Below are 18709 nucleotides of genomic sequence, written 5' to 3'. Positions count from 1 at the left end.
TGTTGCGGCACTAAAAGCCACCCGCAACGCTGACCTTACAAAGAGCGGGATGAGCCAGCTGGCCTGGGTCTGAAAACGCATGGGATAAAACCGGACTCGCTGAACATAGCGGACTATGAGGACTACTGAGAACTCAAGAACAATGGCAATGCGTTTTTGATCCTACTGCATGTACTGGCTTTGTGGGAGCCTAGGCAGTTTGGATGCTCACCATACTAGACCTGGATGGAGGTGGGTGGTCCTTGGATTTCCCACAGGGCAGGAAACCCTGATTGCTCTTCCGGGCTGACGATGGAGAGGGACTTGATTGGGGGAGGGGGGAAATGGGAGGCAGTGTCGGGGAGGGGGCAGAAATCTTTAATAAATAAATAAAATAAAAGACATAAATAAAAACAAACCAAAACCAAAACCAAAAAACAAATAGCGGGATGAGTAGGAGACTGGGCATGGCCATCTGACCTCTCAAACCTGGGTTCCCTATGTAGATGGTGACGTGAAAACTGAGACACAGAGAAACTTACCTACAAATAAACTGCAGTCCTTTGGGGTGACCGAGGCAAGGTGGTACTGACCTACGCTAGTCAGAGTAACTCACTGTCTAGCCCATAAATCAATCCTACAGTGTCTAATTAAAAAAAAAAAGCCGAAGCTGGGTCATGCATGGGTTCATGCCTGTAACCTCAGCACTGGGGAGTGGAGGCAGGAGGATCTTGAATTTAAAGCCAGCCTGGACTATATAGTAAGAACTTTGTGATTAAAAAAAAAAAGCAAAGAAGAAAGAAAGGAAGAAAGGAAGAGGTTGGAGGAAAGAAGGAGGGAAAGGAGGGAAGGAGAGGGAAAGCCTTGACTAGAATGGAGGTCAGAGATTTGATTGGTTCTAATCCATCGCTGCTAACAAGTCAAGCCTTGGCCTTCCTTTTGTTGGAAACGCCAGCCCGAGGCCTGAACTTGTTCATTCACACTACAGAAGTGTGGCAGCCATAGGAGTCAACCAGCTTTCCTTCCTTCACTGTTTGTGTCAGCCAAAGGGAGAAGGGGGAAGCAGACTGACATCAGGCTACGTGTTCTTGGAATTCTCCCATTTTTATACCAGTTCATCATTTCAGAAAGAGAGCAAATTATCGTGATATGTGACCATATGGTCAGATATTATATTCCATCTTTTTATTTCTAGGTTGGAAGCATGCAAATGAAAGATCAAAGGTCAGAATAAAGATGTCTTCTTAGAAATGCAACTACAGAAGCACAGTTTAGGTAAAAACAATAAATAATTAGGACTTGCATCAATCTATTTTTCTACCTCTTTATATGTGCTTTGCACAAATCTGTTATAATCAATGCATGTACATTGAGTTAATAGGATATCCCCATGAGCCAACTCTCACCGCGCTCATCCAGAGAATACAAAATCCACACACGATTTCCCACTTGTTACAGAAGGAAACTGCTCTATACTTACGGTCATTTTCTTCTTGAATCTGGACATTAATCATGTCAATACAATTCTGAATTTCGTTCCAGCTTAAGGTATCTTGCCCTTGAGACAACACTTCTTGTTTAACAGAGAGTAGCTCATCTGCATACCTGTGTACGAGAAAACAGTGATGTCATACACATCAGCCTTCTTCCACTCCTCGCTCACGCCCTAAATCTGAAGATTCACCTATGGGCCAAACGGAGATGCTGCAACCGGCATGGCAGAGGGGAAGACACTCTGTGTCTCTCAATCTGACTGCAGACTGTTCAAACAATGGACCCCAAAGAAACTGGAATTCATTCTGGTAGAAGGAAAAGGAGTCAGCCAGAAGGGGAACTTGTCTCTGGAATAGATTTTGCACAGTTCTAACAAGTTGCCAGACCACCTTAGAGGATGGGACTCAAGCCAGATGGTGATGGGTCAGTGGTGGGCAGGCCCACACCTTAACTGAAACCAGTTGGATGTGCACACACTTGGCCCTCTAATCTTTGATTTCACTTCAAGACCCCTAAGATGAATGCGTGGTTTTGCTGGATCTCCTTGTGGTCACATTGAATAAGTCCTTTTAATTTGACTCTTTTAATTGACTTATTGAGGACGGGTGGGCAGGCCTGACTGGAAGCGTAGGATGTGACCCCATTGTTTGATAACAGAGTCCTGAGGTGGTTGGACAAAGAGTAGCTGGGCAGGTGAAAGCGTCTTGTACAGCTTTTTCAGCACACACTAGACTTACAGCATTGATACTTTTTTTTAATTTATTTTATTTTAAAATTATGCATAGGCATGTGTGCCTGTGTGTGGATATGTGCCAGTGCCCGTGGAGGCCAGAGGTGTTGAACTGCCCCGGAGCTGGAATGACAGGCAGCTAGGGCTGATGGGAGTGCTGAGAACTGTCTTCTTTTAGATCCTCTGAGAGCAGTATGCGATCTTAATGCTACACCATCTCTCCAGGCCCACAGTTGGCCATGATCCAAGAATGAACCATGGAAGGAGAACCCTCAGTGCTTGTGAGAAAACTCTAAGAAACCCAGACAAGAGTCTTGTGACCTCAGTCTCTTCAAAAACACAGAGCTGTTCTTGAAATGTGCCTCTCCCAGGTGTAGCAGATAGGAGTGGGTTTTCTTCATTCATTATAACTGGCTATTGTTATTTATATGCCTCCATGGAGAAACAAGCTGTTGCCATGTGTGTCTTGTCTTTGTGATGATATACAACTCACGAGAACTTTACTTAGGTGACGTCTCTCTCTTTTTTTTTTATATAATACAAAGTCTATTTTTTTTTTCCCCTTAGCTTTCAAATTTTCATTTTTTTCCAGCTACATTTCCACTCTGGATTGAGTGAGTACACTTTCAGGACCACATGTAAAGAGGCTGAGACTGTAACTGGACACACGTATGGAAGTAAAGGAGGCCATTCTCGTCATGACTTCGCCATGGCAGATGTGGAAGCTGAGCCCCAGCTAAATTCATGGGCATCTTAGTCGATTCTTTTTTTTTTTAATTTATTTATTTATTAAGGATTTCTGCCTCCTCCCCGCAACCGCCTCCCATTTCCCTCCCCCTCTCCCGATCAAGTCACCCTCCCTCATCTGCTCAAAGAGCAATCAGGGTTCCCTGACCTGTGGGAAGCCCAAGGACCGCCCACCTCTATCCAGGTCTAGTAAGGTGAGCATCCAAACTGCCTAGGCTCCCCCAAAGCCAGTAAGTGCAGTAGGATCAAAAACCCACTGCGATTGTTCTTGAGTTCTCAGTATTCCTCATTGTCCGCTATGTTCAGCTAGTCTGGATTTATCCCATGCTTTTTCAGACCCGGGCCAGCTGGCCTTGGTGAGTTCCCGATAGAACATCCCCATTGTCTCAGTGTGTGGGTGCACCCCTCCCGGTCCTGAGTTCCTTGCTCATGTTCCGTCTCCTTCTGCTCCTGATTTGGATCTTGAGATTTCTGTCCAGTGCTCCAATGTGGGTCTCTGTCTCTGTCTCCTTTCATCGCCTGATGAAGGTTAATATTCATGAGGATGCCTATGTGTTTGTCTTTGGGTTTACCTTCTTACTTAGCTTCTCTAGGAACATGCATTATAAGCCCAATGTCCTTTATTTATGGCTAGAAACCAAATATGAGTGAGTACATCCCATGTTCCTCTTTTTGGGTCTGGCTTACCTCACTCAGGATAGTGTTTTCTATTTCCATCCATTTGTATGCAAAATTCAAGAAGTCCTTGTTTTTTACTGCTGAGTAATACTCTAATATGTATATATTCCATACTTTCTTCATCCATTCTTCCATTGAAGGGCATCTAGGTTGTTTCCAGGTTCTGGCTATTACAAACAATGCTGCCATGAACATAGTTGAGCATATACTTTTGTTGTATGATAGGGCCTCTCTTGGGTATATTCCCAAGAGTGGTATAGCTGGGTCCAGGGGTATACCCTGCTGTTGACGCTTTTTTCTTTTTCTTTTCTTCTTTCCTTCTTTCTTTCCTTCTTTCCTTCCTTCCTTCCTTCCTTCCTTCCTTCCTTCCTTCCTTCCTTCCTTTCTGTTTTGGTTTTACCAGTCAGGGTTTCTCTGTGTAACTTTGGAGCCTGTCCCGGAACTTGCTCTGTAGACCAGGATGGCCTTGAACTCACAGAGATCTACTTGCCTCTACCTCCCAAATGCTAGGATTAAAGGTGTATACCACCACCGCCCGGCAGGTGTTTTTTGGCTTTGAACTTGGTACGTAAACCAGGTAGGTCTGTGACTTTTAATCCTTTTGCCAGAGACTCCCGAGTCGCGGAGGGTAGCAGCATGTATCGTCACACCTCATATGCCTACCAAGAGCTCAAATTCCATGGTAATACACTTCCAAAAAACTTGCAGGGCTGTTCAGATCTTCACAAACTTTTTTGGCAATGCAATGCAGGAGCTGAGCTAGAATGGTCTAGATCCCCTTGTCACCTGCCCATTTCTCCAGGGGCTCCATGGAAGTTACTCAGAACCTTCTGTGTCCTCTCGCTGCCAGGCACTGAGACCTCATTTCTGACTTCTGACCTCCTCACTGGGTGCAACCTCTGGTTGACTCTGCCCAACCATTCTGATCTCTTTCTTTTGAAACTGAAGGAAATTTGAAGGGAAAATTTACCCATCTTGATATGTTATCACAAAACTCTTGCTTTTCATAAAAGTCAATTTTATGCCTGAAAGGCATACAGCAGTGTGAACTAGGTGGCCAAAAGTAAAGGAACTCAAGAGGTTCGCGTTGTTCCATCTTTTTTTGTGAGGAAAGTAAAGGACAGTCCTTTAGGCACACGGTTCACCTATTGCCTCGGCACATGCTAGCGGGGGGGGGTGTTATAAGGAGCACCTCAAGAGCCTAAACATGTCTCCCTGCAAGCGACAGATTCCCTCAGAGTTCTTCATGCTTCAGGGTGAGGTGACGGCTAGAGATTGTAGCTTAAAAACAATGTTCTCCAAAACAGGAAGGGATGATGACCCATGATGACCAACCAAATGCAGGCCTGACACTGGCTATGGATCATGCTTGAGATTTTTGTCTCACCGTAAGAGTCAGGAAAAAGTTACTGCTGTGTAAACTAATAGCACTCACGGCACTAATAGCAGGGACCCTCGGCCATTTGTACTGGTTAGCTTTTCTTAGAGATGCAGACCATTCTTAAGGGAAGTACAAAGTCCTTCTGGGCATCGTGTAGACTTAATAAAAATCCAAGTGATGGCTCTGTAGGAGTCAGGTGGGAATCCTCCAGGATGGGCACAGACAAACCCACCGACACCCATGATCCCTTGAGAAACGCACACCAATGAACCAAAGGAAAAAGCCAACAGAACGCCACAGGCCCTTCCAAAGAGAATCAATCTTTAGGATGAAGGCACCGCGACAGCAAAATTAGGAGGGATGAGTGGTAGCCCTCACAAACAGATTGGCTGGTGTCAAAGGGGAAGTGGAAGGGACCAATTGGTGGTGTACCTTCCCTGGCCTAAGCACTGAATTCTCAAAGCGTTTCTGTAACTGTGGAGAGAGGTTCGGTTGTTTTATTTCCTTTATGTTTGTCTTTACAGATGACAAGGAAAAGATTTGGTTAGAGGAGGCCAAGTAAATAACTCTGACTTCAAAGCTTATGTATCTCTTAGCCACCTGCTCCCAGGAGGAGCAGCCTGGCTAGGGTGAGAAGCATCAAGTAATTCATGAGTGCATCCTCCGTAGCAGGCAATGTGCTGATACTGTGCTCGATGGAGGTGCCAAGCTCCTGGCGGTCAAAGGGGCACGTACAGAGACGGCCAGGCCAGCAGGTTCAGTGTGGCTGGAGACAGCTTGGCTGAAGTAGACAGTGCCCAGTGAGGTCCAAAACCATGTCACTCAGAGATCAGAAACTCAATCGTGCACAAACATAAACATGTAGTTTTTGTTGCTTGTTTATTTTGTTTTTTCATGTTGAGATAGAGTCATGTAGCCCAGGCTGGCAACAGACTTGCTATATAGTCAAGGAAGATTCTGAACTCAATTTTCCACCTCCAGGTCCTGAATGTTGGAATCACAGGCATATGCCACTATGCCAGGCTTACCTCTGTTCTTTTAGGTTATTATTATATCATGAACTTGAGTCATGCAGGCCATGTGGCTCTCAAACGGAGTGGGCCCATTTTCCCTAAGTGGCATTTGTACATAGGGAAGCAATTTTGATCAACAGAATAGGTAACTAGATTGGAAAGACAAGGACCGTCATGTAGGGGGCAGTGGCCTGGTATGTTGGACAATTAGTTTGTCAGGAGTCATTGTTAGATTTTAACCTCTGCCGAGGAGCGAGCTACTCTGCTTTAGACTTTCGTGTCAAGTGGGGTCAAGGGTTGGTTAGAGAAGACTGACTGACGGCTGGATGGATGGAGAGAGGAAAGAGGCAGGGTCCTTCACTGTGGATGCTACTGCAGAAAGAGATACAACAGCTAGGTGATGGTGACCTCTGGAGAGGAAGCCCTTTGCCAAGTACTGTGGACAAAGGCCGCTGTGCACAGTGGATGTGGACACGAGCAGCTGCCTCATGGCACAAGGGTTCTGGCTAAAGGAAGAAGAAAACTAGGTCAGACTGGTGCTTCTAGGCCTGGAGAAAAGCGTGACCCCATTAGCAGGAGCAAGGGAGGGAGGAGAAAATTACCCGGGAAATAAACGCTCCAGAGTATGTCAAGCGGGAGGGTTTAACTCAGGTAGGACGGGATGACGCATTTCAGCAGGAAGACTAGAAAGGAGGCTCTACTGTCCCTCCAATTCTGGTAATTTTGGATAAAGGCAAGTGACCCGACACCGTTTACTCAGAATCTTAAACCTCCCTTTCCCTTCTTTTGCAACTGTGCTTGACATAAGATCAGCCATCCTGTGGATTAGAGCCAGTTTAGGGGCACTGGCCAAATTACTGTCAAGATCTGGGTAGACATTGCCCTCTGGTGGTCACAGCAAGTCAGGATTCGCTCAACTCTTTTTTTTTTTTTTTTTTTTTTTGCCTTTTCTTTTCTTCATCCTAGCTGAATCTAATTTGGGGGTTGAGTGCTCCTTTGTGGGAGGCCCTGGGTTCAGCACCCAGTAAGTAGCAAAAAGAAAAGAGAAGTCCCTGATTCGGCTTTTAATTTCCGTCCTTCGCTCGCTCTCTAGATCCACTACAGCGTTAAGTAGGACTAGCAATCACAGGTTTCTAGAAACTTGAAACGAAAAATATCTCAAACTGAGGTACATACAATCCATGGTGCTTACTGGGCTCTTGTGGTTCAACAGTGAGAAGAGTTGAGAGATTGGGGCCCCACTTAGGGTCCATGACTCCAGAAGTTTCCTTATCAGTGGAATGGAACCTCAGGTGGATAGTTACTTCTAACTCCCCTGAAGAGGCCTGAAGGGAGGTATATTTTCAACAGCTCCTCCAGTAAGCAATCTCTGCTTAGGATAAAGTCAGTCCTCATCAAAAGATTATAACTTTGTCCCCAGCAAAGGTAGACTATAAAGAAGGCCTCTTACCGCAGGGTAGAGCAGCTCTTGAGGCAATGCAAGCAGGGTATGTGGGCTTCTCCACTGAGTGAGTTGTTAATTTGGGAGATCTACCAAGCACACTTTTTCCCCTCCCGAAAGAAGGTTTGGAAAGCGCTCCTTACCGGTTCAGGTGTGCCTCGTCTAGATTGTTGAAGCCGATGGTGGGACTTCGCAGCTGGTTCTGCACAGACACGGGGTCATTGCTGTCCAAGGCCTGGTTTAGCAAAGCAACAGCAGACAGCATCTCCACAGCAATCAGGAGCTCCTCATGGGCCAAGTAGTTCTGTTAGCAACACAGGGCAAAGTGAGTTCCCAGAATCAAGCCCTGTACATACGTGCTTCAGGGACGGGATGCATATGATCAAGAGCATGCCCGCCTGCTAGTTGCTGGCTTCCAGAAGATCCAGGTAAATGGCTCCTAGGTTCTTTTAGATTATTATTTTGGGGGTTGTGTTACATATAACCTACAGTTACAATGTCACAAAGATCTGTATCCCACGCTGGTCTCTACTTCGAGCAGTGCTGGCTGCCTATCAGGCTCTAGGGAAGCCCATAATTAAGTCACAGGTTAGACAAAACTGGCAGAGCGGTCCAGGTAAGATCTCGGCAAAGCAAATGACTCTGTTTTGGACCCAGGAAAGGGGAGTTTTATCTAAATGTTATAAACCTAGAAAAACAAATATAATCTTTAAGACAAGGAAGTAGATTCTACCCCTGAAGAGTGAATTTCGGTTTTATAAATTGGGTAGAAACTTTAAGATGTACTATAAGGTCTGGATATTTGATGTAATTTAAGATAAATCTTTTTTTTGTTATTGTTAAGCAAAAAAGACCCTCCATATTTGCATATTTGTGAATCTATTTTATTTCAATTATGTAAAAACCGGTTAGCTGTCAGAGCATTCTTTTGATATTTTCTTCCATTAGCTGTCAAGAGCATCCTTTTGATATTTTCTTCCATTTGATCATTTTCTATCATTTTAATCAATTTCAAAAGAGGACAGTTGTTTCATTATATTGAAAAGATTGAAAAATAATTACTTTAAAAAGTGGATATACAGCTGGGCGGTGGTGGCGCACGCCTTTAATCCCAGCACTCGGGAGGCAGAGGCAGGTGGATCTCTGTGAGTTTGAGGCCAGCCTGGTCTACAAGAGCTAGTTCAAGGACAGGCCCTAAAGCTACACAGAGAAACCCTGTCTCTAAAAATAAAAAACAAAAAAACAAAAAAAACCCCCAAAACAAGTGGTTATACATACTTACATTTAGAATACTATGTATGCAAAATGTCATAATCATATTAAAATGCATATTATAGCTTTCTGGATCACCACAGAAAACTTTAAAAAAACAAACTGATTTCAGAGTAATAAAGCACCGTTTTATTTTTTATAGCAAACAGGAAACTGTGGCAAACACACAATACTTTATCTTAGTGACACACATTAACTATAAATTTTCCAGAAGAAGAAGGTGTAAGACTGACTACAGATCACAGCAGCCCGCTGCTTAAGCACCTCCTCTACCTCTTCCAGTGGACTATTCACAGATATCAAACAGCTATGACAGAAGGGCAAGGACCAGAGAAGAAAGGGCTGGACTGCTGCATGGGAGGCTCTGATCCCCGGCTGAGCGAGGCTGTGATGTGAATGTCTGAGCTCAAATCTAGAGAAGTGAGAGGGGACCATGTAAGACAACAATCTGCACTGCAAAGTCACTATTTCTATGTAGAAAATGTGTGTGAAGTGGGAGGTGTCTTGTTAGTAAGAATAAATAAACAGGCCCTACAACCCAGGGGCTGGAGAGATGGCTCAGCAGCAAGGAGTTCTTGCTCTTGCAGAGGACCAGAGTTCAGTTCCCAGAATCCATGCCTGGAAGCTCATAACTGCCAGCTGCAGGCTGTCCAACTCTTTAGGCTTCCATGAGGGTGTGTGCGTGTGTCTGCTCTCTCTCTCTCTCTCTCTCTCTCTCTCTCTCTCTCTCTCTCTCTCTCTCTCTCTCTCTCTCTCTCTCACACACACACACACACACACACACACACACAGCCTTAAACAAATCCTATAACCCAAATGTTTTAGGCTATACTTACCTGGGATTATGTGTGTGTGTGTATGTGTGCATGCATGGGTACGTGTGTGCGTGTTTTGTTGTTGTTTGATTTTCCTTTACTATTTGATTTTTGGTTTTTTGAGACAGCGTTTCTCCATGTAGTTCTGGCTGTCATAGAACCCACTCTGTAGACCAGGCTGGCCTCAAACTCAGAGGTTCATCTCTCTGCCTCCTGAGTACTGGGATTAAAGACATGCCACCACTGCTGAGCTTATATTCACTTGATTTAATGCACACATAGTTTACAGAGGTGTTATTCATTTTAACTGACTTTTAAAAATTATATAATATATACCATAATCCAATACATTTCAGTCTATGGATTCTGTTTTGTTTCACTCAATGTGAACCTTTTGTTCTGATCATTAGTCATTATTTTTTTACATTTATTTATTTATTTATTTATTTATTTATTTATTTATTTATTTATTTATTTATTTATTTATTTATTGTGTGTGCCTGCACACACACCAGAATGTGTACATGGCCATCAGAGAACAAACTGTGAGAGACAGTTCTCTCCTTCTACTGTGTGGGTCCCAGGATGAAACTCAGGCCTTCAATGGCAACTCCCTGTACCTACCGAGCTACCTTATTATTCTTTCTACCATCTTTTTTGCTGGTTGCACAGTATTCCTAGCACAGAAAAAATACCATATATTAATCTTTTATTAATAATAATTAACAGGCAGTTAGATTCTATTTGTTTTTCTCACTCTAATAGACTGAGAAACATCTCCGTGGCTAAGCTTCCTGATTTGTATTCTTCAGGCTTGGTTTCCAGAATGCAATGGTCAGAATGGTTAGCCTTTGAGACACATTGGTATAGATGAAGGCTGCACAGTTTCACATACCGGATTCTCAAAAAGTTCCAGCTGTTCCATATTTATATCCAGGCAAATCTTTCAAGTAACTACCAATCTAATCACACACACACACACATGTGCGCACACATGTACACACGCATGCAACATACGCATGCACGCACATACACACACATATGCACACACATGCACACACCGCATGCACACTGGTTATCATTCACAAACATTTTTCCTTTTTTAAGTTCAGCATTCATAGTTTTGTGAGCTGGCCATTCATGGCTCTGTGAGTTGGCCACTCATACCTACTCTTGGCCTCTTTTCAATATAAGGCTCTGGTTCTCAGTTTTAAGATCCGATCATTATTCCTCTATCATTTCTTAAAACTTTAATTTTTAAAAAGCTTTATTTATTGAAGTTGGGCCTGATGGGACCACTCCTTTTCCCAGAACCTAGGAAGCAGATACAGGAGTATTTCTGTCAGTTCAAGACAAATTTGGTCTACAACTAATTTCAGGGACAGCAACGTGGTATGATGAGATCCTAACTCAAAAAAAAAAAAAGAGAGAAAAGAGTAGAAATCTTACTTATTTCTCTTATGTGTAATGGGTTTTTGGCTTGCATGTTTGTTTGTGTACCACATGCATGCTTAGTGCCAGGGGAAGCCAGAAGAGGGCATCAGATGCCCCAGAATGGAGTTACAGAAGGCTGTGAGCCACCATGTGGATGATGGGAATTGGACCTGGGTCCTCCGGAAGAGCAGCGGGTACTCTTAACTGCTCCAGTCCAGAATTTGGGGTTTTAAAAATTACTTTTACATTTAACTTTTAATTTTTCAAGAGGTGATGCTGGGAACTGAACATGGCTTCACACAAGACAGGCAAACATCTAACCTTGAAGAAATTATTCTGAGAGATACATGTTCTGAATTCATACTCTTTGATCACCTGGTAAACACGGCACAGGACTCGACAGTAAACAACCCTCCTCACGCCTGCAACACCAGCGCTTCTCTGTATAACATTCTCGGCTTACATCTAGTGCTTTTCATTTCGTCCGTCTCCGTTGCTCAGACTTCAAACAAACATTCTATTATACAATGTGGTGGTTTGGCAGAAAATGGCCCCCAAAGGGAGTGGCACTATTAGAAGGTGTGGCCTTGTTAGAGTAGGTGTGATCTTATTGGAGGAAGTGTGTCACTGAGGAGGTGGCCTTGGAGGTCTCCTACGTGCTCAAGCCATGCTCAGTGAGTCAGTTCACTTTGCGTTACTGTCTGATCAAGATAGAGCCTGCACCATGTCTGCCTGCATGCCACCATGTCCTGCCACGATGATAAGGGACTACACCTCTGAAAATGTGAGCCACCCCAATTAAATGTTTTTCCTTTATAAGAGTTGCCATGGTCATGGTGTCTCTTCACGGCAATAGAAACCCTAACTAAGACACACGTTAAATGAAAATGACTATTAAATAGTTTAGCATATTAAGGATTATAAATTTACAACAACCAAAGCCAGGCTGCTAATGTTTTCAGTTGCAGATTTCTAGAAATGCTGATTTAAAGCATATTTCAATAAAGTTAAAATTATTCAACATTCTCTCTTTTTTAAAAAAAAAATATATTTTTTTTCTTATGTGTTTGTGTGGATCTGTGTGTGGGTGTGTATGTAAATATTGAGTTCAAGGGCCCTTCCCTTAGAGGCCAGCGGCATTGGGTCTCCTTGAAGCTAGAATTTCTGGCAACTGTAACCTGCCTGACGTGGGTGCTTAGAACAGGCCTTGGGTCCCCACAAGAGCAGAATGAGCTCTGAGCTATCTTTCCAGCCCAAATTTCTTATAAACACACACACAAAGACAACAGCAACAGTCTGTTCTTCTGCGTATTGTGTACACGACTCCTGGATTTCCTAACTATGCCCTTAGTACTTTCCTTGGACTGAAAGCAAGGGTTAAAGGGAAAATGAACTCTGGGGCTACATCAGTGGGCCACTGAGGCTAGGGCTGCAGACTATTACTACCCAGAGACTCTGTACCCCTCATCCTGCCTTCCCCTGGGACGCCGTATGAACGCGCACACAGCCATGCCTCACCAAGGTGTTCTGTTTCTGGAGGTTGAAGAGTTCACTCTGGTACATAACGGCAGCAAAGGGATACACAGCTGGCAGCTGGGCTTCTGGTTTCTTCAGGGCAAGCAATGTGTTCTCAGGGTCTCCTTCCCGCAGGACAGCATTGATGTGGTCCACGGCGGCCAGCCCTGGGGGGCAGGGGTGCATACTAGGTGAGAATGTGTACCTTGGCCTGCCCAGCCCACCCTCCTTTCCAAGCTTCTAACGGCAGCCATCACTTTCCACAAATTCTGAAACTGCAGGTGGAGTGGAAAAAGCTTGTGACATCAGCTCAGTGATTCTGGTCCCTCAAATGCCTGCGGCTAGCTCCCTGAAGAACTACAGCACCAATGGACCTTCAGTTCTGGATAGCTCCTGTTAGCATGACACCCTCACAAACGCCTTTCTTTTGTGTGCGTACGATACACATGTCGTGTGTATGTGTGCCAGTGTGTGGGCACCTGTGGGACTCAGAGGACAACCTCAGATGCCAGTCTTCACTTTCCACCACGTTGGAGACAGCACCTCTTTTGTGTTAGCTGCTGTGCATGCCTGGTTACCTGGCCCAAGAGCCTCAGGAGATCTGTTACCTCACTGTAGGACTGGTGGGGTTGCAGACATACACTGCTTCATCCAGTTTTTATATATGGGCTCAGGGGATTTGAACTCATGTCTTTATGCTTGCATGGCAAGTTCTTTACCCACTGGGCCATCTCTTTGGAGCGCAAAAGCTTCTCTTTCAGGACTGGCTTTTTTCCCACCTCACCCATGATGCCTTCAGACTACTTGTATCCTGAAGATTTCCCATCCTGTGAATCTCATTTGTAGGTAAAGTTGGAACATAGTGTTCTGCATGCTTATTCTTAGCAGTTCCTTGTGGGTCAGTACTGCCTTACTAAGCAAATCTTTAAGTCAAATGAAGACCAGGAGCAAGCCCTGTCCGGATCCTGTATTCTCCCAGTGGATCATGGAAGCCCAAAGCAGAACTTGGTACCCTGCCATTGTACTCTCCGAAACAACCCTAAATGCCGAATCTCTCCATCAGCTATAACATTCAGGCTACAAAGAGCTTTAGTGATTAAAAGAAGGGTGCTTGGAATGGTGAAGTCAACAAAGTTTTCAGAACACAACACAGTAGCCTAACTGCTGGTCCAACAAGGGGAAGGAAAGATGAGCTGTCCCCATCAAGAGAAAACCAGAGAAAGCCTGCAAGATTTGCCTTCTAAGGAAGGCATCTGGGTCCCAGGAAAAACAGACATGCACTTGTCTCTCTGCCTAACGCAGTGGTCACACCATAGCTAAAATTAATCTAACCCCTTTTGAAGGATGACGATATATCTCCCAAGGAGCTTCCCTGAACTTTCTACTGAGAAATGTCACTCAAGAGCAAAAGGCATGAATAAAGGAAGCCTTCAGGTCACCACCCCCCTCAAAAGTACACTTAGCATAGACGATCCATAGAGTCCAAACATTTCTTTTTTATCCTTTGAACTCACTTGATAAAGGAAAGGATTCCAAAAAGGAAGACAAATGATTGTGATGTGTCCTGTTTGTTAGCATTCCAAAGCCTTCCGGCTGGATCTAGAGTTACCTGGGACTCCAACTGCAAACATTTTCTTTACTTGGAGAACTTTTTATGCAGGTTTGTATGGCTGGCTGGTAAGTATTTTTATAAATATATTCCAGAAAATCATGTCCTTAAAGTTCCCTTTGAAACTATCTTTTCTTGGGGCTAGAGAGATAGCTCAGTGGTTAAGAGTCTTTCCTGATCTTCCAGAGGGCCAGGGTTTGGTTTTGGCAATCATATGGAAGCTAACAACCACTCTAACTCCAGCTCTGGGGGAGTCACTGTCTTCTGAGCTCTGTGGACATCAGACATGCCATATAGTGCACACACATATGAATGCAGAAAAAAATTCATATGCATAAGATCAAATTTGAATTATAAAAAAACCCTATTTTTCTGCTCCCCTCCCCATGAAATTACTTCTTTTCTGCATTCTGCATTTAACAAAATACCTAGTCCAAAAGTTGATAGAGTGAGTATACCTTAGAGGCCACATGACAAATCCTGAAGAAAATGACTGCAGTCCAAACATATGAAGTTTTTGAGGAGAGATCACGGACATAACCACCAAAGCTGCTGCCAATGCCAGTAACTGACTACTATGAATGCAAATGCCTTGGCATTAATACAATAACCCTCCAGGTTGGGATGAGCTTGTCAATATTCCTATTTTGTGGCAGATTTTTTTTTCAGTTTTTAAATTGTTTTTATTGAGCTATATATTTTTCTCTGCTCCCCTCTCTACCTCCCCCTCCCCTACTGCCTGCTCCCATGATCCCCACATTTCCACTTCTCTCAGGAGATCTTGTCTTTTTCTACTTCCCATGTAGATTATATCCATATTTTTTTTTTTTTAGGGTTCTTTTTGTTGTCTAGGTTCTCTGGGATTGTGAATTGTAGGCTGGTTTTTCTTTGCTTTATGTCTAAAAGCTATTTACAAGTGAGTACATATTATATTTGTCTTTCTAGGTCTGGGTTACCTCACTCAATATGATGTTTTGTCAAAGGCTTTTTTAGCATCTAATGAGATGATCATGTGTTTTTTTCCAGTTTGTTTATATGGTGGATTACATTGACAGATTTTATATGTTGAACCCTCCCTGCCTCTCTGGGATGAAGCTGACTTGATCATGGTGGATGAGTTTTCTGATGAGTTCTTGGATTCAATTTGTCAGTATTTTATTGAGTATTTTTGCATCAATGGTCATGAGTGAGAATGGTCTGTAATTCTCTTTCTTAGTAATGTCTTTGTGTGGTTTGGGTATCAGGATAATTTAGCCTCATAAAAAGTTTGGCAATGTCTCTTCTGTTTCTATTGTGTGGAACAATTTGAGGAGTATTGGTATTAGTTCTTCTTTGAAAATCTTGTATAATTCTGCACTGAAATCATCTGGTGCTGAGCTTTGTTTGGTTGGGAGACATTTGATGACTGTTTCTATTTCTTTAGCAGTTATAGGTCTATTTAATTTGCTTATCTGGTCTTGATTTAATTTTTGTAAGAGATATTTATCCAGAAAGTTGTCCATTTCCTTTAAGTTTTCCAATTTGGTGGAGTGCAGGTTTTCGAAGTATGACCTAATGATTCTCTGGGTTTCCTCTGTGTCTGTTGTTATTTTGAATATTCTCTCTTTTCCTTTTGGTGAGTTTGGAAAAAGGTATTTTTTGTTGATTTTCTTGAAGAATCAACTCTTTGATCTCATTGATTGTTTGTATTGTTTTCTTTGTTTCTATTTTGCTGATTTCAGCTCTCAATCTGATTATTTCTGGCCGTCTAGTCTTCCTGGGTGAATTTTTTTTTTTTGTTCTAGCATTTTCAGGTGTTAACTCACTAGTGTGGGAATTTTTCAGCTTTTTTTATGTAGGCATTTAGTGCCATGAACTTTCCTCACAACACTGCTTTCATTGTGTCCGATAAATTTGGGTATGTTGTGTGATCATTTTCATTGAATTTTAAGAAGTCTTTAATTTCTTCCTTTATTTCTTCCTTGACCCATTGGTGATTCATGTGACCATTGTTTAATTTCCATGTGTTTGTGGGCTTTCTGAAATTAGTATTGCTGTTGAATTTTCTAATTTTAAGCCTTGACAATCCTATAACATGCGGTTATTTCAATTTCTTTGTATCTGTTGAGGTTCGCTTTGTTATTTAGTATGTGGTCAACTTTTGAGAAGGTTCCAAAAGGTGCTGAGAAGAAGGTATATTTTTTTATGTTTGGATGGAATGTTCTATAGATGTCTGTTAAGTCCATTTGAGTCATAACATCTGTTAGTTCCCTTATTTCTCTGTTAATTTTCTGTCTGACAGACCTGTCCAGTGTGAGAGTAGGGTGCTGAAGTCTACACTGTTAGTGTTTGGGGTTTAATGTGTGATTTAAGCTTTAGTAGTGTTTCTTTTACACACGAGGGTGCCATTGTATTTGGGGTATAGATGTTCAGTATTGAGATTCCTTTTGATGGATTTTTCCTGTGACTAATAAGAAATGTCCTTCTTTGTCTCTTTTGATTGATTTTTAGTTTGAAGTCTACCTTTTTAGGTATTAGGATAGCTACACCAACTTGTTTCTTAGGTCCAATTGATTGGAAAAATTTTTCCCAACCCTTTCCTCTGAGATGAAGTCTGCCTTTGAGGTTGAGGTGTGTTTCTTATGCAGCAGGATGGATGGATTCTGTTTTCATATCCAACCTGTTAGCCTGTGTCTGTCTATTTATAGGCGAGTTGAACACATTTATATTATGGTATATTAATGACCAGTGATTGCTAATTTCTGTTATTTTATTTTTTGTTGTTGGTGATGTTATTATTGTGTGTGTCTTTCTCTTCTTTGGGATTTGCTGCTGTGAGATCATCTATTGCATTTTTTATGGATGTAGCTAACTTCCTTCGGTTGGAGTTTTCCTTCTAGTACTTTGTGTAGGGCTTGGTGTATGGCTAGGTTTTGGTAAATCTGGTTCTGTCATGGAATATCTTGTTTTGTTCATCTATGGTGATTAAAAGTTTTGCTGGATATAGTAGTCTGAGCTGGCATCCATGGTCTCTTATTGTCTGCATAACACTTGACCAGGACCTTCTGGCTTTCATTGTTTCCATTGAGAAGTCAGGTATAATTCTGATAGGTCTACCTTTATATGTTACTTGGCCTTTTTCCTGTGCAGCTCTTAATATTCTTTCTTTATTCTGTATGTTTAGTGTTTTGAATATTATGTGGTGAAGGGACTTATTTTTTGGTTCAGTCTGTTTGATGTTCTGTAAGCTTCTTGTATCTTCATAGGCATATCCTTCTTCAGGTTGGGAAAATTTTTTTCTATTATTTTGTTGAATATATTTTCTGTGCTTTTGAGTTGGACTTCTCCTTCTTCTATCTCTATTATTCTTAGGTTTTGTCTTTTCATGGTGTCCCATATTTCCTGGATATTTTGTGTTAAGCTTTTGTTAGATTTAATGTTTTCTTTGACTGATGAGTCTATTTCCTCTATAGTATCTTCAGTGCTTGAGATTCTCTCTTCCATCTCTTGTATTCTGTAGAGATCTCTGGCTTGGGCTTGTTTCTGTGGATGTCCCTGGCTTGGGTCTGCTCCCGAAGAGGTCACTGGCCTGGGCCTACTGGCAGATTTTAAAGTGTATCAACAGCTCACCATCACACCATCAACTACACTTTCAGTTCTACTGAACTACAGATTTGAAAAGAGAAGAGATGAAAATTTCAGAAGAACCAAGCCATCAAACATGGTAGCACTCCCATCAATTTCAGCTTGTGTTATGGTACAAATCACCTATTGCCTGGTACTTTAAAATGAAATGAAAGTATAGCCAGTTTAGCTAAATCTGTGGTCAGGAAGTTAGGTCATTGGGTATTCAAGCATTTATTTACAGAGAATTTTATTAAACACACAAAGGAAGAAAGCTGTCTTCGGTAGAAGCATTTCAAAGGCTACAGGATCATTTCCTCTCAAAGCGTTAGGAGTTCAAATGTTGTCTCATTGGTGATATTAATTTCTTCCTGTAATTGTCAAGCTCAGTCAAGGATATTGGAAGTCTCAACCTTCACAAACAGCAGAAAGCAAATACTGAAACTAGGCTTTAGGCTTTGTCTATCATTACCCACATATTCAAGGTGTCACGCCATAGAAGAGCATGAAGCTGCACCCTGAAATCGTAGGAGTTGATGTAAGCACATCAGCAGTGAGCTCTCATGTACTTCTGAAGCTCAGGTGTTAGCTGTCAGACAATGACATGAATTAATCTGCCTGGCATCCTTGATCCCCACAGGACTAGTCTACAACAGGTCTCAGCCACACCTGCAGGTGTATATTTCTTTGAGTGTTCAAAGCAACTAGAAATGTTCCCAGTGCATCTAGGCAGTGACATGGAGGGTAGCTTTTGGAATGTTCTGTTTGGTGGAAGCTCCAATTTTAAATTCAGCAGAAGTTCACGTGATCTATTAAATGGGTCCAGTGGTCTTTCGTGTATTAAAAGTTTGGGGAAAATATGGGCTATGTAGAATAATGTAGAGAGAAAAAGTATCAAAGTAAATTCCTTACAGCCCATTCTAATGTCCAAGTAAAAATAATTTTTATTAGATGGAGGAAAAGTCTAATGATTGATGGATTCACATTTGTTCCTTTTT

At 42.4% G+C, this 18709-nt stretch overlaps 1 protein-coding gene across 1 annotated transcript in view; it reads right to left on the bottom strand.

Moving 5' to 3' along the window:
- Positions 1-18709, bottom strand: part of Iqgap2 (IQ motif containing GTPase activating protein 2) — a 283168-nt gene that overhangs the window by 92930 nt on the left and 171529 nt on the right. Inside the window, exons 10-12 of the mRNA XM_075976277.1 lie at positions 12503-12666; positions 7607-7767; positions 1460-1584 (exon numbers count right to left, since the gene is read on the bottom strand). Of these exons, the coding sequence (XP_075832392.1) occupies positions 1460-1584; positions 7607-7767; positions 12503-12666 (450 nt within the window). The remainder of the gene's footprint in view (positions 1-1459; positions 1585-7606; positions 7768-12502; positions 12667-18709) is intronic.

Source organism: Microtus pennsylvanicus, chromosome 6 (genome assembly GCF_037038515.1).
Source record: "Microtus pennsylvanicus isolate mMicPen1 chromosome 6, mMicPen1.hap1, whole genome shotgun sequence".
NCBI lineage: Eukaryota > Metazoa > Chordata > Mammalia > Rodentia > Cricetidae > Microtus > Microtus pennsylvanicus.
Note: the sequence above shows the minus strand (reverse complement) of the source record. Positions and strands in the feature narration are given on the sequence as shown.